Source organism: Archocentrus centrarchus, chromosome 11, assembly GCF_007364275.1.
Source record: "Archocentrus centrarchus isolate MPI-CPG fArcCen1 chromosome 11, fArcCen1, whole genome shotgun sequence".
NCBI lineage: Eukaryota > Metazoa > Chordata > Actinopteri > Cichliformes > Cichlidae > Archocentrus > Archocentrus centrarchus.
In genome coordinates, this window is record NC_044356.1 from 31,632,763 (window position 1) to 31,654,273 (window position 21,511).

The window sequence follows — 21,511 nt, forward strand, 5'->3', positions numbered from 1 at the left end:
TTAAAAAAAAACAAACAAAAAAAACAAACAAATATTGACTATGAAATAAATGACACGATATTTGCTAGGTTTTAAGTAATAATGACTTATTGTACATAAGCATTTTTTTCCTCCCTTACTGAAAAAAGAAATTAAATGGTTGTACATTGTGTAGAAAAGCAAACAAAAAGCCATGAATATTGTGAAGCTTGTCATTTCGTTTTGTGATCACTGTGTATTATTGTGTAACAAATGTGCAAAATGTTTGGGATTCTTTTTTTCTTTCCCCCGTTTCTCTGCTCCTTGAAGCAACCTTGCTGGATGCATTCGCTTTCATTTTGAACTTGGTAACGTTTGCAGGAAAGTGATCACTGGTTCAGCCCCCCCTCCCCCCCAATGCATCTGAAGCATTAAAATTCAAATATCTGAAAATCATTTGTTGCTAAAAAGCACTTTGAGTGATTAGATTAGGAGGGCCTTTTGTAATGTAACCCTAATAGACTGATCCAGGGTCAGACTGATCTCAGTTTGCTGGTGCCGACCTCTCAGTAATGATGTTTCTGTATTTTCACTGGAAATTATTACTGCTCACTACTTTTTTTTTACACTGCATATTTAGGCAGGAGCTGGCTTGATATGAACCACTGAGATGTAGGTTATTCAGACGATTGAAACATTTAGCATAAAAAAAAAAAAAAAAACTCATCTTGTAAGGTTTTTCTTTTTTTCCCTAAAGAAACACTCGCCCTGAATCGGTGACCACTTTTTCTGCCAACACCAGCATACGACACGTATGATCCTGTACGGTTTGGCTTTATCTTCTATTAATTGTTGTTGCTAATGCAGGGAATGGTTTAATTACAGAATCATTGTTTCTTTTTGCATAGTGTTGACGATTTTAAATAAACATCTGGGAAGTAGAAACGAATGATCAAACGGACCAGAGACTAATCAGACTAATTTTGTTTTGTTTTACTTGCATCAATCCTGACCTTTTGCACATACTTGATATTTAACGGTCTTCAAAAAAAAAAAAAAAAGTCAAGAAAATAATGCTGTTTGAATACTGCCAGTTGATTGACAATTATGCATTGATTGAAAAAAATAAGCTAATTTTGGAGGAAATAACTTTGTAATATTTATCTCTTGCAAGCTATGTTTAATAAAGGTTGAAACAATTTGCTTCAAAGTGTCAACATTATTAAGCTTGTTGGAGCAGCAGTGAAGAAGCAGCCCCCCCTACCCCCACCCCCACCCCCACTTCATCCTCCACAATCCTCCCAGCAAATCTAGACTCTAATCTCTGTCCCACTGTTTCCCTCCCATCCCGTCTGCACTCTACACAAATTTAAAAAAAGGCCAAAAAGAAAATCTTTAAAAAGAAAAACTCTACTGTCCACTAGGTGGTGGCATTAATGCATTTTGTCCTGCAGTCAGAGCAAAAACGAGCTATGCTTAAAGAGTTTCCATCTGAGTTGCACAGCTTTGAAAGCAATGTTGCAATGAAAGATTTCGGCACAGATTTCAGCACAACCGGATTTTACTGTAATAGTTTCTATGATGCAATGTCTTGATTTCAGTGTTGTTGACAGTGTTGTTTGAAGGAATAGGTGTCTGCTGGGTTCGTGTTTGGGATCGTTTCATATTAGCACCTTGAGGTGAGTGTTGTTGTGAACTGGCACTATGTAAATAAAACTAAATTGAACTGCGTACTAGAAATAATCCAATTTTCCAAACTGCATCCTCCTCCTTTCAGTATGGAATGTTGCATGCAGTATGATGCACATATAACAATATATCATATGACCACTGATTACAAATGTGACTAAATGTGGTGTGGAATGAACTCTCGGCCCAGAGCAGCATTTACTGAACACTCACTAATGATCTTATCTGACTCCTACTCCTATTTCCTTGCAGTGTATCAGAGGGTTCTTTTAACATCCTGCATGTTTTGAATAGACTTTTCAAAAAAAAACAAGACAGTCATGCATGTATTTCCTTCAGTCTATTTCCAGAAATTCCGGTTCTTGCACAGAGTCCATCGAGGGGTTGGTTCTGGAGTCGTGTTCTTCTGCTTGTTTGCATTTGGCTCTCATGTTTCCTATCACATATCTCGCACTGTGTTACCAGTTAAACACGTTGAAGAAGTCTTTCAGGACATGCAGAAGCAAAACCAGCGCCACCTCACTCCCACTTCTGTCTACAGCAGGAAAAGACATTACACAATGACAATCATGTGGCCTGTTAAGTGGAGCTGTACGCACCGCGTAGGAGAACAGCTGCATTACCAGAGTACATGATGTGACAGTGGGTGGGACCTGCTCCGTGTTGAACGTGTGGAACATAGTGTACTTTGAGTATTTACATACACATCGGCCTCAAGGACAAGAGTGTGGTAGGTGGAAAGCATGCAGGGTATAACTTTAGGTGCAGTGGCAATGTGACCTTCCAAAACAGATCAAACCACACTGCCTTAAATGAAGTCTGCACAATAACACTGTAAGCACGGCTGCACCTGTCCCATCTCCATTTGCTTTAATGTTTTTGTTGCTCACTTAGTGTCATCTTCTATATGCTGAATGTCTGAGATTTAACTGTAATGCTACTCACAGAAATCCTTCAAACCAACTGTGTTTATTCTCAGTGTGAGAGTGGGACAGGTATATGAATATTGATGTAGAGTCTGCACCTGCAGCACTGGAGTCAGTATGGTGTCGGCTATTCCTCCATTATTAGACTGTACTCCAAAATAAAAAGTCAAGCCATAATCTATCATATCCTACAACTGTATGCAGCAGCTTGGTACAAACCGAGTCGTCGTGCATCCACAAGGTGAAAGTTTACTAAGCTGATAGATACACTGATTTCCTGCAGGCCCAATATGATCAGTAACTACTAATGGATTTGTTTTCCTTCCCCATAAGGCTTGTAAAAAAAATGTATAACTCATAATGACATTCTGATATCCAAGACCTTGTTATCATCTGGAATAAGGTCTGACCTTGTAAGACCAGACCCTTTTCTCATAATATACTATAATACTAATAATACACAAATCAGTACCTACTATGTTCCTTGGATTTATCATCCCATCTTCACATGTGGCAAAAACACAGGTAGGATCCTGATCTGGACCCTAAAGGAAACTCAGTATTATCTGAAAATTTGATAAACTGGCTGTCAGTTCACTTCAGTTTTATTTGTGTAATGCACTTGGTGTGATCCACTAATTGCCATTTTTGGAATTCCAGTGACCACGCTGAACCTATCTCCCCAGTAAAATGAGATTTTGGCTTTCTCTTCTCTTCTCGCCAGACGCTGTAACTTACGTTCCTGGAAATCCCCTATACCGCCATCTATATTACAAAGGCTTAACACTGTATGAACATATGTGAGGATAGAAGAAATTGTATTAACAGTGAAGGGCAGTTCAGAAATATTCACTCGCAAGTGGACACCCTTTTGTGGAGTACCTAAAATCTCTACCCTAAAAGGATAGGCAAAATACTTTTTTTAACTTTAAGCCTTTAATTTTTTCTTTCATTTTTTTCTTTTTCTGTTCTTATGTTTGTATGGTGTTTTATATGTTTAAAAAAGAAGCCTTGGAGAAGCTATGTAAGCAATGGAAAATGCATATAATGTGAATAGCTTTGTATAATCTCTTGATAAACAAATTAAATATATATATATATATGTATTATCAGTCTAACAGGACATGCACAGAGATGAGTCCACTGTCAGAGGCTGTAAGAAGATCATTTGTAACCTTCACTAATGCTGTTTCTGTACTGTGATGAATTCTGAAACCTGACTGAAACTCTTCAAATAAACCGTTCCTCTGCAGATGATCAGTTAGCTGTTTTACAACTACTCTTTCAAGAATCTTTGAGAGAAAAGGAAGGTTGGAGATTGGCTTATAAATAACTAAGACAGCTTCATCAAGTGATGGCTTTTTAAGTAATGGTTTAATTATTGCCACCTTAAAGGCCTGTGGTACGTAGCCCATTAATAGAGAATCGGTTACGTTTAAGATCGAAGCACTAATTAATGGTAAGAGTTCTTTGTGCAGTCTAATAGGAATGGAGTCTAATAGACACGTAGATGGTTTAGAGGAAGTAACTACTGAAGTTAACTCTTAAAGATCAATCATAAACAAAGTGTCTAAATAAATATCAGTAGTATTGAGAGTAGCTGTACATAAAGATATGTTTGTGATCTGGTTATGAATAATTTTTTTTCTCTGATGGTTAAAATTTTATTTGTGAAGAACGTCATGATGTCATTACCAGTTAAAGTTAAAGGAATACTCGGCTCTACAGAGCTCTGAGTCTTTGTCAGCCTGGCTACAGAGCTGAACACAAACCTGGGCTTGTTCTTATTTTCTTCAATCAGTGATGAACAGTAAGCTTTCCTAGCTTTATGGAGGGCTTTTTTTTTATACAAACTCTTTTTCCAGGCTAAATTAGTGAGATGTCATTCCCGCTCCACCTTACGGGTTATCAGCTTTAAGCTGCGCCTCTGTGAGTCATACCAGGGAGTCAGGCACTTCTGACTTGAAGCTTTCTTTTTCAGAGGAGCCACAGTATCCAGAGTCGTACGTGGTGAGGATATAAAACCACTGACCAAATAATCGAACTCTGTGGGAGCAGAGTTTAGGTAGCGGCTCTGCACTGTGGTGGCACATGGCAGAAAATAATAGTGGAGGAATTATATCCTTAAACTTAGTTACAGCACTTTCAGAAATACTTCTACTGTAATGAAATTTATTCCCCACTGCTCTGTAATCCATTATTGTAAGTTTAAATGTTATTAAGAAATGATCAGACAAAAGAGGGCTTTCAGGGAACACTGTCCTGTTTACACATCCTGCAGCTGCTGGTGGAGAATGGAAAATGTAATAACTGTAACTGAGCTATAATGCATGTAAATGAACCATGCAAGTACACATCTCAGGTTAGGAGTGTTAGTGTAAACAACTGAATGCAACTAAGTGATGAAAATGAGGGGCAAATAATTAATTATTTGTCATTGGACTGTTCCAGTGCAACTTCCAGACTTCAGCGTGAGAGAAAGAGAGGACTGATCTGTTGTTCACACTGTTTGCATACATGTTTATATAACTAAATGATCCTGGGAAAGTTATAGAGACTGAAGTAATGTATTAAAAATGTACAAACGCTTTGTAGAAAACATCCTAAATTAAATACTTTGATGATGTAGGTTTTACTGTAACATGTACAGTAAAAATTGAAAATACCAGTGATTTAAGAAGGACCCTTCAGGGCAGGTTTTAGGTATAATGTTTTAGTTGTTTTTGTTATATTGCTAATAATACTATACAGTCCATCTATTTTATGTGACCTTGTGGTCCCTGATCACATGTTGAAGTTGTTCTGGTCCCAGCAGGGGAGGGTTTGGGTTTTCTTTTCCCTTTTTTTTTTTGCTTCTCTCACTTTCCTCCTCCAAGCCTCCAAGCTACCAGATCATCATTAGTTGTAATCTGGTCATTCTTATTACTTGCTAGTGTTTTTGCCTTTTTGCTCTGTAACCCTGTGGATCCGTCTTCTTCCTAGTTCTCTGCTCAGCGCCTGACCTGGAAACCCACTTGTCCAGATCTCCACTTAACCGAGGAGTCTTGCGAGAACCTCCAGCCACATCCATCTGCTGCAGTCTGTCTCCCCTGTTCCCAGCCAAGGAAAGGCCTTGCCTGTTCTCCTACATGTTGCATAAAGTGCTTTAAGAGCTCAAGTAGAGTAGAAAATAACTCATTATTACATTGGTGGAGTCAGCAACTACCAAAGGTTTTCATACCAAATTCTGTTTATTAGAGAAAACGGCCTTCATCCTGGAAATGTTCATATCTCTTCTTACATACAGTAAAATGCTGATCAGTGCTAATAAACAGTGGAGTGGCGAGTTGGAGCATGAAGTGGGAAGGTTATGCTGAAAGCACAGCCAGACATTCCACTCCCCCTCAGTGTGTTTATGCCTTCCTCGCTCTCTGCAACAACACAAGTGTTCATGTCTGCGCAGTCTTATCAGTATTTTCAAAATATCTGTGATCCATGCTGCATTTCGCTTGCTGTTTTTCAGTCCTAGTGTGTATGCAGGTGGCGGATGGCAGATTAAGGTGGAAGTCCAGGTGAAGAAGTGAATCAAAGCTGTATGTGCACATTTCAGTCTGAGTATCCTCCGTCTGCTCTCGAGACAGAGGGTGAAAACACTCGTGATTCTTCGGCGAGGAAAACTGAAGTCCTGTCAAACGTCTGACTGCTTCGAAACACATTTTTCAGGCTTTCATGTTTTTGTTAGGATGTGCACAAACACAGTAAATGTTGTGACTGTGCACATTTTCAGCGATGACCTTGTTCAGTGTTATGTTGTCAAAAATCACTGCTTGCTGCTGAGTTTGTTTTCTAAATATTTGGCTAAACCTCTCTGTGCGGGAATGTGTCAAGGCTGAAGCGATGACAGGCAAAATGCTACACTGCCATAAGACTCCACATCCCCAGAGGGCATCAAAGCTTCCAGTTAAAACAGTGACCTTTAGCTAAACAAGCTCTCCGGGCAGTGCTTTGGCACCCCTTCAGAAGATGAGCCACTCATATTGGCACCTTTTCCCATGACAATAAATCTATTCATATGCTTTTGGGGCAGCAGAGTGGTGCCATGTTTAGCACTGTCTCCTCACAGAAAGAAGCGTCCTGTTTCAAACACGCTGGGACCTCTATGTGGAGTTTGCATGTTGTCCCTGGGTTCCTCCCACAGTCCAAAGACATGCATGCTAGTTAATCAGTGATTCTACACTGTCCATGGATGTGAAGTAGATAAAGTGTTTAAAATGTATGGAATAAAGCACTGCATGGATGTATGGTTAACCATGTGACGTATAGTGTAAACTGCTTTGAATACACAAATGAAAGTATATATAAATGCACTGTGTAGTGCATCTCCGCAGCCCCATTTTTTTGTGCATGGTAGAGAGGATGCACAAAGAATTGTTTTAGAATGTGACACTATGTTACAAATGGCTAAAAAACAGTGGAATAACAAAGTGTACCTGTGGGGTCACTGCTGCAGTTTGTGCTGTGCAGTTACAAGCAATTACAAATATAAGTGATTCTGTCCAGTCCTACTTTTACCATTTCCTTATACTAGATTAAGTTGACTGAATAGATCGATGTGGCTTTTTGACAGTCAAAGCTCCCTTAAAGGGAACAGCCTGAAACACTTCTGACGTTCACTCATTTCCATTTATTTGTAAATTTGGAAAGAAAAAAAATTCCCACCAAAATGCCCAAACTGAAAGTACCTCAAGTATCATTAGGCAGAAAGTCCCTACTGTCATGCCCAGGAGCACTGTGAGAAACAGAGTTCCTCCTGTAGACGCCCACATGCCCTGTCTGCATGCCCCAGGCATGAACAAGAACTTCACCCAATCACAGAACACTTAGCAACAGACTTTAACCAATCATCCCTCATTGTTTTCAGGAAGCAGAGAAGAGGGGTTTTTTCTGTCTGATTGATACTGTGAAAACAAAGAAGTAGGACAACTTGTCCAGCTTCTGAGACGCAACAATTATACGAAGAATTTCACTGCACGCTGTCCTTAAATAACTTGTTCTTTATTCTGCACAGCTTTCTGCCTTTGCACCTCTAGATTTGCACTATATTTCACTTTCCAGTTTCATAAAGACTGAGTTATGTTCATAATCAAAATCTTTCTTTCATGCTATGTTCCAGTATGTAAAACTGAAAAAAACCCAAACATGTCACAGATGTGTTTGAAATCTCTGTTATGACTGTGGTGGAGATGTGACTCAACAGTTTGTGGGTAAAATGTAGCTGGCAGCATGCCTGACAGACATTGTGCAAATGTGGATGATATAACACACATTACTGAAGTGTAAAAATTCTGGCCTTTCAGCTTCGAGCTGTTGGAGTCAAAACTTTTAGAGAACCCAGCAGATCTGGATCAATGCTGCAGAGCGGAGCCAGTATTACTCAGCAGTGCTCAGAATTTTTCCTTTTCTCTAAATGAAATTCCATTGTAGGAATCATCATTGTAGGATTAGTGATCATTACAATTCAGGGTACACCCTGGACAGGTCACCAGCCTGTCACACAGACAATTTAGAGTCAGCAATTAACCTAAGCCCATGTCTTTGACTGTTGGAGGAAACCCATGCAGACACGGGAAGAACATGTAAACTCCACACAGAAAAGCCCCGGCAAACCCAGGACCTTCTTGCTATGAAGCAACAGTGCTAACCACCGCACCACCCCATATTGCATAAATACAGATATTATGTACAGATATTATGAAAAACACTCAAAAACAAACAACATCTCTTTCTGAAGGTGAGTGCTGTAATGTTAGAGATGTGGACATTGATCTGGTGAAAGAGTAAAATCAGCACAGATGGAAGTGTAGGTTTTTAGGTTGTCCCAGGCTAAAAGTCAGGATAAATAATGCTTTAGAGCTTTAGCAATGAGTGTTGAGTAAAGACGACTGTATCATGAGCTCAGTCTCATGACCAGGCTTGCTCAGTAAGCACAATGACTTTCCTGTAGTGAATCACAATCGCCAGAGAGGGAACAAATGAGAGGAAACAGATAGTTGCAAGGTGCAAACAAGCTGAGTGTGTCTGTGTGAGTGGGTGTGAACATGCAGCTCTCGAATGCTAGCCTTTATTCAGCCAAACATGAGGCGAGTGCTCTGGCTGATCAACCAATCACAGTTAGTGTCAGAGGATGGAACAAGGCATGCAACATGTGGGAGTTATGACATGATGGCAATGGCACAGCTGCCCACAAATAGACACACACGTGCCTTGAATATGAGAACATCTTTTGTCAGCGGGTTTATTTTATTCCTCAAAATTAACCAAACCCTCAAAATAAACCAAATCATATCATTGAATATATATATATATATATATATATATATATATATATATATATATATATATATATATTTTTTTTTTTTTATTTTTTTTTTTTTATTTTTTTTTTTTTAAATGGAAAAATGGGGAAAAAAGTCTTGCTGGATATCTGTACTGATATGTAAACACTTAGGCTGGTCCTCAACCATCTACGCCTCATGGTGTCGTCTTCGTTGGACCCGCTGCAGTTCGCCTACCGGCCTGGCATCGGGGTGGATGACGCCATCATCTACCTCCTGCACCGAGCTCTGACCCACCTGGAGAAGCCTGGAAGCACTGTGAGGATCGTGTTCTTTGATTTCTCCAGTGCTTTTAACACCATCCAGCCAGGACTTCTGAGAGACAAGCTGGAACTGTCAGGAGTGGACCACCACATCTCCGAGTGGATACTGGACTACCTCACTGACCGCCCACAGTACGTGAGGACACAGGGCTGTGTCTCTGACAGGCTGGTCTGCAGTACGGGGGCCCCACAGGGAACTGTGCTGGCACCGTTCCTCTTCACCCTCTACACTGCAGACTTCTCCATCAACTCCCCACGCTGCCATCTGCAGAAGTTCTCTGACGACTCTGCCATAGTTGGCCTCATCACAGGTGAGGATGACTCAGAGTACAGACAGTGGACTCAGGACTTTGTGGACTGGTGCCAGCGGAACCACCTCCTGATCAACGCCGCTAAAACCAAGGAGCTGGTGGTGGATTTCCGCAGGCGCAGACCCACCACACGGACACCGGTGAACATCCAGGGAGTGGACATTGAGATTATAAGTACCAGGTACTTATAAGTACCAGGTACTTATAAGTACTTATAAGTACCTGGGTGTTCACCTAAACAATAAACTGGACTGGACTCATAACACTGATGCGCTCTACAGGAAGGGCCAGAGCAGACTCTACCTGCTGAGAAGGCTGAGGTCTTTTGGAGTGCAGGGGACACTACTGAAGACCTTCTATGACTCTGTGGTGGCATCAGCCATCTTCTATGCAGCAGTATGTTGGAGCAGCAGCTTGTCTACAGCTGAGAGGAAGAGGATAGACAAGCTCATCAGGAAAGCCAGCTCTGTCCTAGGATGTCCTCTCGACTCAGTGCAGGTGGTGGGAGAAAGAAGGACTCTGACCAAAATAACATCACTGATGGACAAGGTCTCCCATCCCATGCATGAAACTGTTGCTGAGCTGGAGAGCTCCTTCAGTGACAGACTGCTGCATCCTAAATGCACAAAGGAGCGTTACCGCAGATCCTTCCTCCCAGCAGCTGTAAGACTTTATAATCATCACTGCTCCCAACAAAAACCACAATAACCTACACAATGTAGGATAATATATAATATACTGTAAATAGTCCGGCCTGTTAAGGTTCAACACACAGGCACATCATGTACATTGTATATAGTGTTATTATTAGTAGTATTAAGGTTAATCTTGTTTGTTGATTTTATATATATATATATATTCTTTTCTTAATAGTGTAAATTATTATATTTTTATTTATATTTATAATAACTGCGGCTGCTGTTACACCCAAATTTCCCCTCTGTGGGACAATAAAGGATGTTTCTTCTTCTTCTTCTTCTTCTTCTTCTGCTTCTTCTTCTTCTTCGTAATGTGTTAGGAATGAAAGGATGTCATATCATTTGATAGAAATGAAAATCAACCTAGAGAGGACTAAATTTAAAGACACCCCAAAAATCAAAGTGAAAAAAATGATGCAGCAGGTTAGTCCAGTTTGCTGAAAGTCATTGCAGCAACTCAAAATGTTGCTCAGTAGTTTGTATGGTCCCCACATGCTTGTATGGATGCCTGATAATGTCAGGGCATGCTCCTAATGAGATGACAGATGGTGTCCTGGAGGACCTCCTCCCAGATCTGGACCAGGGCCTCACTGAGCTCATGGACAGTCTGAGGTGGACCTGAGGTGTTCCATTGGATTTAGGTCAGGCAAGCGTGGGTGCCAGTCAATTGTATCAGTTCCTGTATCCTCCAGGAACTGCCTGCATACTCTCACCACATGAGGCTGGGTATTGTTGCGCACCAGGAGGAACCCAGGACCCACTGCAGCAGCACAGGGTCTGACAATAGGTCCAAGGATTTCTTCCTGATACCTAATGTCAGTTAGGTTGCTGTTGCCTAGCCTGCAGAGGTCTGTGTGCCCCTCCATGGCTATGGCTCCAAAGACCATCAATGACCCACCACCTCTTCAGGGAGGTTGCTGTGGTCTGCTCCTATATCCACTAGTCACTGAGCATATTTGTGATGTTGCATCCTTCTCCCTTCCAGCATTGAGTCATCTCCAGCCTTGGGATGGGGGCTGCTCTTATATTGTTCTCCTGCCCCTGAGAGTACACCTTGGATGGTTCAGTGGAGAATATCTGGTTTATTCTCTTGAGTTTTATATCTCTGGTATACCTCTTCAAGCAGTTAGCCAAGGCTTGGCAGCTTCTAAGGCCTCAGGTATGGACAGCTTGTTGTACTTCTTAGGCCCTTTTCTTCAGCTCTGATCTTTGCCTCTGGTCTTCTTTTCTCTGGAGGGTCCTGCTCTTTGTGGCTGTTGTTCGTCTTATAGCCAAGCATCTCAAGGATCACTGTTGCTGTGGTATAGATCAGCTGGTTGGTTTCAGTGTAGTGGTGCATGCACATCTTCTAGTAGACTTTCAGAGAGTACTTCATGTAGCCTTGGTAATCAGCCATGGAGGGTTTGGGTTTCCAGCTTTCAGGTGAGCTGCTCTGGCATTCAACATACCAGTTGTTCTTGGGGCTTGGTACCCAATCTCAGAGTGTGGGGATGATGATACACACACACACACACACACACACACACAAACCCCGACTGGCTCCCTCTTGTCGTAGCATTTGTGTTGTACCTCAACAATCTTTAGTTGCGAATAGCAGTTCCTTCTTGCAGATGTTGGAACGCTGAGCTACAAGTTGTTTCAGTGTTAATGTAGATGTTGTGTTGGGGATTTTTTTTTTTTATTACTATGGTATTAGTATTTACAGTAAACATTTCTAGTATCACTTATTAATAACTATAGTGGTCACATACACTGGATTAGTAAACACTGTATGCTTTAGGTTACTAGTTTAAGATGGAGGCCTCAATCTCACCTATGCACACATTTTGGTTCATATGACATCGTATCACCTCATATTATGCTTCATTTTACTTTATGACTGTGTGCCCCTGAAGCATGACTCAGCAGACCGACCTGTGTTTGGATAATATGAATTATTATGGGGATAAAGTTACTTTGCTTGTCAGATTTGTCATAAAGCATGGGGTACACCGGTGACGTGTTTGTTTTTTTTTAGCACACATGAGAATGTAGTTGGCAGTTCGCCCCGAAGTTATTGGTCTGTGATCAGATTTCAGGGATAACACTTTAACAACAAACAAAAGAAGGGGGAATGGACACAGTCTTTGTCTCCTCTTGCTTGTTTTGATGCTGGGAGACGCTTAAACGCTTTCTTGTGTTTTTGTCTAACTGTCTGTGTTAATAAATCCTTGCAACAAAACCTGCTGAGCTCCAGCGACTTTTCTGGAAATTATGGTTTTAATTGAATCTTACAAAAGGTCCAAATTGGAATCTCCTTGGCCGGAGGAAAGTTCACGGGGAAACCGGACCACGACCAACAGTTGGGTTTGGAAGAATCCGTAGGTCCCACATCCTCAACTACACATGTAACCCCTTTCACTGGGGTTACATGTGTGGTAGCATTCCAACAATTCCCTATTCTCTTTCCTTGTCCACTTATTCTGTAGTCGTATCCTTGTTCCAGCAGCCTACTTATCATCAGTGGACTCCCATGAAAACGCCTCACCAACTTCTATCAATGCACCATAGAAAGTGTCCTGAGCTACAGATGCATGGTGTGGTTCTCCAGCTGCCTCTCAGAGGAGAGAAAGGACCTGCAGTGGATTGTTAAGACTGCATCAAAGATTAGTGGTGCCCCTCTCCCATCCCTGGACCAAATTCGCTCAGCCCTACTGAGAAAAAGAGCCAAAAAAAATCAGGTCAGATTACACACACCCTGGACAGTGTCTTTTTGGCACCCTCCCCTCTGCCAGGCTAAGGGTCATGAGGGCATGGACAGAAAGACTTAAACACAGCTTCTTCCACAGAGCTGTAAAAGCTTTGCTGCAAGCCAGAGCACAGACTTTGCATCCCACTGGGCTTTGCACCTTACCTGCATCCACACTTTATGGACATGTAGGCACGTATTAGCTAATTTTTGTTGCTATTTGTATTTATTTATATTTATATTTGTTGCTATTTTCTTTTTTCTGTTTTTGTTCTTATGCTGCCGTGAACAAAGGGACAGCTGTCAAACATGGAAATGTGCAATGACAATAAAGAATTTCTCATTTCTTCTGTGTTCTGGTTCTTCAGCATCTGATGCAGACCTCGTTGAAGCCGATACGGCTTCAATTATGTCTCTTACTCATATTCCAAGGTAGGCTTGGGTAGCACGGGGACGCAAGTTAGGAGTCTTGGAGTTATTTTGGATTCTGATTCGTGCTTTAAGCCTCACATTGATTTAATCACTAAGACAGCCTTCTTCCATCTCAGGAATATCGCCAGGATACGACGTTTCTTGACTCACTGTGATTCTGAAAATCTTCTAGCACTTCTCGTAGATTGGATTACTGCAATGCTCTATTTGCTGGACTTCCCAGAAAGATTAGCAGTAGGCTGCAGCCTTCCCAGTTTATGCCTCCAGACCCTAGAATAGCCTGCCTCAAAATATTAGGGAGGCAAATGCTACACATAATTTCAAGAAACTCTTAAAAACACTTTTTTTTAAAAAATCTGGCTTTTAACTATGCTTCCACCGAACCCTGAACGGCACGTGGATCCTATTTGATATATGAGTTTTTGAGACCTTTACATCATCAGTGTGATTTTTTTTTTCCAAGAAAAACCTGATGTATACAATCAGACACACGCAGTGCTACTGTGAGGAATAAATCGCACAAAAACACCAGATGTAGCAGATGTCACTGCTACACCAGAGTTCCACATTCCATCACCTTCATTTCACCTTCATACTCCCCATTTTTGACACTTACTGAAGAACTCTTCTCCACGTGGCGCTGGAAGTGTGAATGCTCGTCGGCCCCACAGAGGTACACCCCCTTCTACAGGTAATAAGGTTGTGGAGACATGGATCATTGGTTATTGCAGGGGACACTTTCCACACTGCCTGGCTCAATGCAAGGTTTTGTGTTCTGTGGATAAAATTTGGTTCTGTTTGGTTTTTAACTTGCTTTGTGAAACTAGATTGAAAGTTATGTTTTGTGTTCTGAGAAAAGTTGGAAGGTTTCACCAAGTGTAGCTTAGGAGAAAGCTGGATGCATCATTAGTGCAATTTGGATACTGTGTTTCAATGAGATGTCAGTTTTCTTTGTTTCACTGTTTACATCCATGGTTTCATATTTCATGTCATTTTTGCTATTTGGCTGAAAGTCAAGCTGATGTAGTAACCTCGACAATTAGGCTATCAGAGGCCTGGTAGAAACATCTTGTTTTGGCCTGCGGAGAGGAAAAGAGCTCAGTAAATTTCACTTCCTCTGAGAAACTTGAACAATGTTCATCAGTGGCTGTTACTTGGCTGCGAAGCTCAGCCCTTCATACAGGGACTCCCAGATAAACTTTTCTTATCTGTAGCTCACAGCAGCTAGCAGACGTGAGCAGTGCAGAGCGGAGAACGTCATTTAAAAAAGGGGGGAAAAAAATCAGCCACGCTGCTGCAAGCAACAACCAACCACTGACTGTACTTCACTCATCAGATTCTACAGTATGCACACCGTCTCTGATTGGAAACAATTAAAAAAACTCAGTTCCATAACATTGTTCTAAATTTCTAAAATACTAAGTACTATTACTGCATTCATCATTCTTTCAGTAAAACCTTAAATTGTAGTCAGGCAAAATGTCCCATGTTCACGGTCACTCTGTGTTAATGTCACTAAAACAGTGAGCTGCCAGGTTTCTGTCTCACTGTTTGTTTTGAATAAACTATGTTCATACACATATTTCATAATAATCCTCAGATAAGCAATAACTCGTTTCTTTACAGCAGTGTCACTTAACTTCTGTGACAACACTCAGAAATATTTTACTTGTTTCCCTAATTTTTACAACCCTACCTATAAAACTACACCCTACTGTTGCAGCACTTCCACTCCTACCACAAAACCTTGCAACAAACTTACAAAACACTATGCAGCTCTTGCACAACCAGCTGGACAAGTGGTCAGAAGCTGGAGGACCCAGGTAAAACCGACGGGGGAAAGTTAAACCCCCGATAAAGTCCAGATTTAGTTTCAGCAAACTGAACTAAAACCCTAAATGTTCACAACGTTCTGGCTGTGAAGACACAGAAAACAGCACACAACTGAGTGGATGTTTTTTTTAATAAAAAAAGGAACCCATAGGGTTTCATACAAAAAATTTTTTATCAAGAATGCATTACAAACATAGTTTCTGACAAATAAGTCTGTAACAGTGGAGCTCTCACGATGAAATGTTGTCTGGGACAACTGCAGCTCAACCTCGAATAAAGTGCGTTCCATAGAGGGTTTGTTGTATGGATGGCACTTGCAGTAATTACAGCAAATCACTAAAGTTGTGATTTGGAAACCATATTTAAGGCATTTCATCAACAGAGAATTCACTCCCCACAACAAAAACATTGTTCAAACAAAACAGCGAAATCTTGTAGGCAGTAGTGAAGTCAAAGCAGCCAAAAAGTGCAAACAAAATACAGGAATAAATGACATTTTTTTTCCAAACACTGGACATCTGAGGAAGAAATTTACATGCTGTAATTCTCAAAGGTAACAGCGTTCCCAACAAATTCTTAACAGCAATGCAAAATGACCGGACTGGTAAGGATGTTTCCTCTTGTGAAGTCCTGCAAAAATACACGGTTTGACTGGAATGAGAAAAAGCCACAGTGTCGCAGCAGGCCAGGGGGTTGCCTCACATGTGCTTGGCCCCAATACCAAAGTCAAAAAGTGGCTATAAATGGATAGTGACACCCCGGGAATCTCTGGAAAGGACAGCTTATTCAGAAATGTAGCACACTGCAGGATCTGTGGCTCAACCTCAACGTTTCTGGCCTGCAGAGCACAAGCAGGAAGACTCATAAGCAATGAAGCGTGGTGAAAACCGCTGCTGGAACAGGTCACCACATTTGGGTCCATGTCCACACTCCTGGCTTTACTTCTCCATCCAACCTCCTCTGGAGTTTAGACCTTCTACCTAGTTTCAAGTGCATAAATGGTCCTTGACAGCTGGACAACAGTTCTATAGTTCCCACTGCTGGACTTCAGCAGACCGGCAGCATGCGAGCATTGCCATTGAATTCCTCCTCAGCCTGCAAAGAAATGTTTTTGTTTTAATAGATGATCAGAATAGAATAGTACAGAATAGAACTTCTCATTAGCAGGTCGTGTTTTAAGTTTCTTACTGAAGCAACTTATCAGAGATACCTACCTCACTGTATGCTGGAGGTGGTGGGTATTGGAAGACTGGAGTATTCATGAAGATGGGACTGTCGTCGCCGTCAAAGTCGTCAAGGAGAGGTGTGAGGGGCTGGTCCAGGCGGCAGTCACGGGTCACGTCACAGTAGCTTGGAGGGTCAGAGGGCATCCTGAGAGACACCCAGCTCTGGGAGGCAGTGCTGGCCGAACTGTCCTGGCTGCTCACGCTGTTGGTTCGGCTGCCCAGGCCAGCAGTCCCAATGACCAAAGGCAACTCCAAGATCAGCTTCTCACTACCGGGGATGTGCACGTAAATCTAGAATATAAATCAAGAACACATTTATTAACACAGACCTTCATAAAAATAAGGCCAAACGTGTAAAGCAGCATGCAGAAGGTTGGAAGGCTCACCATCAGAGCGTACTCCACACGGATAATGTTGCAGCCCAGCATGGATGGTTTGATCTTTGGCACCCTGATGGTTTTTCCCTGCCAGGCATCACACATCCCAGAGATGATGTGGTTGCCACGCACTGAGGACAGCTTCTGGCGTAAGACCTTGGTGCGGCCGTTGGCCTGGTAGGTGTGTTTGGCTATGATGGCAGCCTTGGGCACAACAATGCGGGAGCAGGTGTTTTCAAACTTTGCATTGATGCAGATGTCCTCGCCCTCGCAGAATCCACGTCGGTCAATTTTTGCATTGAGTGACACTTGCCCATCAGGGATGAACATGCAGGTGACTTTCTTCTCCTTCATGCCACCTGCTGGAGACTAAGGAGTAGCAGAAAATTAACATTCAGGCAGCTGGACTATATCAATCAGTAGCAAAAGTGTTTTAGCTTTAGGTCTGCTTTTAATGGCCAGTCTCAGTGAACTCACCAGCAGGTCTGGGGTATTGACATCCAATGGTTCTTCCACCTCAAAAGACTTCTTGCACTCCAGTACGGGCTGCTGCGGCCTCTCCATCAGGGCTTTGACATAGTAATGAACATAGCCAAACTTCCCCTTGTATGATGACACCAGTTTCCTGTAATTTAGTGAACAATTTAGTCAAGAGCTGCACATTGCACCTGTTAAGAGAATGCAATATCTGCGTTAATATAAAGCCCACTCTCACCCTTGATCAGGGAGCTCGAATCCAAACGTGTACTCATATTTGTTGCCAGGTCTCAACACCACTGACCCATCAGCGTCTGGAAAAGAAAGGTGAACATTAAACTGAATTCTTTACCGCATTAATCATCTACAGCAAGTTCATTTCCCCTGGGCTTTACAATGACTACAGAAAACATGTTTTAAGCGCTGGTAAATGTATAACACGCGTTGTAATCTATCACCAAAAACCTGACAAACACGATATAGTGCATCCGTGTACCTGTGGGCTGGTCTTGCATCTGTAGTACCGCTTGATATCTGAAGTACTCGGCCTCCTGTCGGCACCGCTGCTTGCCTTTAGCGTACTCCACTTTGGCGCAGCCCAGACCCAGGATCTTCACTGCGGACACACGCGTCACATCGCTGACTTCCACTTCCACACGGCCGGAAACCTGATCTCCGCCGCAGTAGAAAGTCTTGCTGGGATCCGAAAAGATGATTTGGAAGGTTTTCAGTTTCTTCGTCATTGCCACCATGATTGAAAACCACCACACAGCACACAAAAAGAATGAAACGTGTTGCTTTCGATTAGGTGACTTGGAAATTATTGGTAATCCATAAACGTACAGTTTCTCGTTCACTCTGCTGTAAACAAAGACTGTACCCTGGTTTTATACCAAGCCCTAGCTGAACACGAGGAGGTAGAATGAACGGCATGCCTCAGTGCGTGCACACTGCTCCCATTGGTGGAAAAACCTTTGTTTGTGTCACCTCTACCCAATCAGCGCAGCGAGTCAACGCGTGGACACCGCGTGGCTGGGAGAATGTAGAGCGTGTACGGCAGATGGAAGCACAGGAAGTGGAAGGTACACAGAGAGAACATTGCATTTATAGTAAACACGTTCAGACGTGAAATTATGACCCAACTCTGAGTCAGTTTAGGATCACGTACAGGCAAACTGAAAGCTCACAGTATCACCAAAAACCAGAAAAACTGAACACAAGTCCTTTGTAGTTTTGAGAATCATTGTAATGTATAATAAATAATATTATATAGTATATGTCGTGTTTTTGTATGAATATGTGGTGATCTAAAGCATTCTATTAAAGAAAGTCATGAAATAATATGAATAAAGACTACAATATAAACATGAAATAGTGATATAATTAAACACATTTTAATGGTTAATTGTTCAAGAGTTTGTTTTTTTCATTTCAGCATGTCCTTATTTCCACTCATAATGCTTCCCATCACAGTGACTTTGCCAGTGGGTTAAATGGACCCTCTGGGAATAGCTGACCTTTCTTTATCAGTTATTTTCCTGAACCAAATACTCATTATCTGGTGAAAGGTAGTGAAGGCAGTAGTCTAAGCAGAGTGCTGGAAAAATGGATGGATGGATGGATGAGCTTTTATCTGTGCTTCTTCTTGCTCTCCCATATGGAAAATAAATAGAAAAAGCATGCAAATGTTTGTTATGTCTTGCTTATATGTCTACATAATTCATAATATGTATGTATTATTAAGTTTGAATCAAGTAACCTTTGACCTATTTTCTATCAATAAAATGAGTGACTGACCACCTTCATGAGTTTTATGCAGCACGGTATAAAACATAAGCATTTATTGTTGGAAGGAAACGGCATCCTTCAGCTTTTTTCCCCCTGCTGCTGCGACTGAATATATATTAAGATGAAACAAGCCAGAAACAGGGAGCCAGTGTGATGCTCCCTGTTTTTTTGTTTTTGTTTTGTACTTTAATGTGCTCTGAAAACTTCATTCAAAATAAAAAGCAGCTTATCGGTTTATTGCATTAAACTTGTTGATGTAAAAAGGTGGAAAAACTGCACAGGTATTATTATTTCTCCCCCATTAGCTTCTCTGCTTCGTCTTCCTGTAAAACACAACGCCCTCATGAAGAAGAAGAAGGCTAATGGTTTATTAAACTCTTGACTCCAAAGACATTCAGTCTCCTCTGTAACTTTGGTGAGGTGTCATGTGACCCGTCCTTGTTCTTGCTCAAGGCACAAAGCTGTTTTGAGTTCCCTTCTTGTGAACTTTCACCCACTTTTTAAAATCTATTTATTTTTTAAGATGCCATTATACTATTGGGAGACTTTCCGTCATAAAACCTTTAAAGGAGCATGAGTCACCCACACAAGGCCCGGGGCCAGAGCCTGTGTATGAAAGGAAAAATCAGCTTAACCGCCACAGAACGTCAGACCTACCAGACAACAACACAAAACCAGAACAAAATAATAACATGCCACACAAAGCCATGAGATATAAAGCAGATGCCATACACGGTTTAACATTTTACCTGGATCAAATTATTGATAATCTATCATAATCACAGATTTTGGGTTCTCTGTAGTTGTTAGATTGGTTGTTGTTACACCATCTATGAGGATCAGAGTGTTTTTATTCACTGCATAAAAGGTTGACTGAGCAGCTTTAACTGAGGATCTGTGTATTATCCAGGGTGTAGCAACTCAAAATGGTAGTTTTTATGGCCCCCATGTGCTCATACTCGTATGCGTGCCTGACAACGTCCGGGCATGCTCCTAATGAGAGGACGGATGGTGTCCTGGAGGATCCCCTCCCAGATCTTAATCTGTTTACAGCATGTCTCATTCAGCCATTCTCTATTTCTAATACTCACACAATCCTGCTCTGATGAACAAATCAGGAGCAACGTGAGGTTCAGTATCTGGCCTGAGCACACTGTGGCATGCACACTGGAGCAGCCAGGGACTGAACCACCAACATTCTGGTTAATAGATGACCTGCTCTACCGCCTGTAACCTGCTGGCATTGGATGGATCAAAAATTAATGTCCCAGAAGTGAGCATGGGTGCCAGTCAGTGGTATCAATTACTCCATCCTCCAGGAACTGCCTGCATACTCATCACGAGGCCGAGCACTGCTGCGCACCAAGAGGAACCCAGGACTCACTGCATCCATTTCCTTTTATTTTTCTGAGCAGTGTCCATATACACATTTAAAAAAATGCAGATCATTGCATTTGGAGTTTAGATTGTCCAGTGACCTAAGCAGGAAGGAGAGTGTCCTGTGAAAGCACTCAACAGGGGTTGGTCATTCTATTGGACTAATACTGCTCCCTGGTGGCAGAATTAAGTTACTGCAGTACATCAGCACCCTGCAAACGCTCAAAAATATAAGAACTTAAATTCTGACTATAATTCAAGAGGTAACGTCAATGCATGCAGTCTAAAGCTTAATACACCCTCTGCAAACTTTCACCAGAGTAAAAATTTATGCTTGAGCCTGTTTTAAAAAAACCAAAAAAAAAACACACTGCTGGAAATGTAGCTATTAGCACAGGTATAGTTCACCAAGATTACTCAAGTCAATAAAATTTAACTTTGCTGTGGTGACAAGCTAAAGCGAGTTCAACATCTCCCTCATTAGGCTACAGAACAGTCACACCTGAACACAATGAATCAGCACACAGGGGTCGTACAAACTATTGAGTACCAGTTTGAATTGTTGCAATAAAATTTCAGCAAACTGGACTTTAGTTCCCGACACGTTACCAGTTCATAGCAGTACAGATATCCAGCATGACCCCCCCTCCCCATTGAGATCTGAAGTGTTTTCAAAATGTTCCCTTAATTGTTTTATGCAATTAATTTATGAACAAATCAGATATTCAACACCAAGAGTTTATTTGCTACTGTACAAACAAGTCATGGTCAGGCTTAAACAGCATCTTTTATTAAAATCGTGTCATCTGCAAACATTAACATGTTTAATCCACATCCAGCGCCGCAGAACCGTCTTCTCTCAGTGGATCACGGAGCTGCCTCAAACCGGTGCTTCTGAAATGAAGGGAACAAGTTTCAACCGTTACACTCAGCAGCAGATACGGTCAAGGCGCTACAATCAAATACAGAGGAATTATGCTATAAAAATGAGAGTGGTATAACAAAGCAAGTTTTATTCCAAACTAATCGAGTTACCAAGCTGATCTAACCTGAA

The 21,511-nt window shown here is 41.6% G+C and overlaps 1 protein-coding gene across 1 annotated transcript; it reads right to left on the reverse strand.

Annotated features, from left to right (window-relative positions):
- Positions 1 to 15,324: 15,324 nt before the first annotated feature.
- txnipa (thioredoxin interacting protein a) lies at positions 15,325 to 18,176 on the reverse strand. The gene is made up of 6 exons (XM_030740755.1): positions 17,789 to 18,176; positions 17,531 to 17,606; positions 17,293 to 17,440; positions 16,825 to 17,184; positions 16,427 to 16,729; positions 15,325 to 16,307 (listed from the first exon to the last, which is right to left on the reverse strand). Exons 1-6 carry the CDS (start codon positions 18,042 to 18,044, stop codon positions 16,260 to 16,262), a joined length of 1,191 nt encoding a protein of 396 aa, XP_030596615.1. The 5' UTR covers positions 18,045 to 18,176; the 3' UTR covers positions 15,325 to 16,259.
- Between the last annotated feature and the right edge of the window lie 3,335 nt (positions 18,177 to 21,511).

What these genes read in the sequence shown, in the direction of transcription:
- txnipa (XM_030740755.1), bottom strand. Translation starts at nt 18,044, where the DNA reads ATGGTGGCAATGACGAAGAAACTGAAAACCTTCCAAATCATCTTTTCG. An exon ending in GATGCAAGACCAGCCCACAG is followed by an intron (nt 17,607 to 17,788) that starts GTACACGGATGC and finishes TTTCTTTTCCAG; the next exon opens with ACGCTGATGGGTCAGTGGTG. An exon ending in TCAATACCCCAGACCTGCTG is followed by an intron (nt 17,185 to 17,292) that starts GTGAGTTCACTG and finishes GCTACTCCTTAG; the next exon opens with TCTCCAGCAGGTGGCATGAA.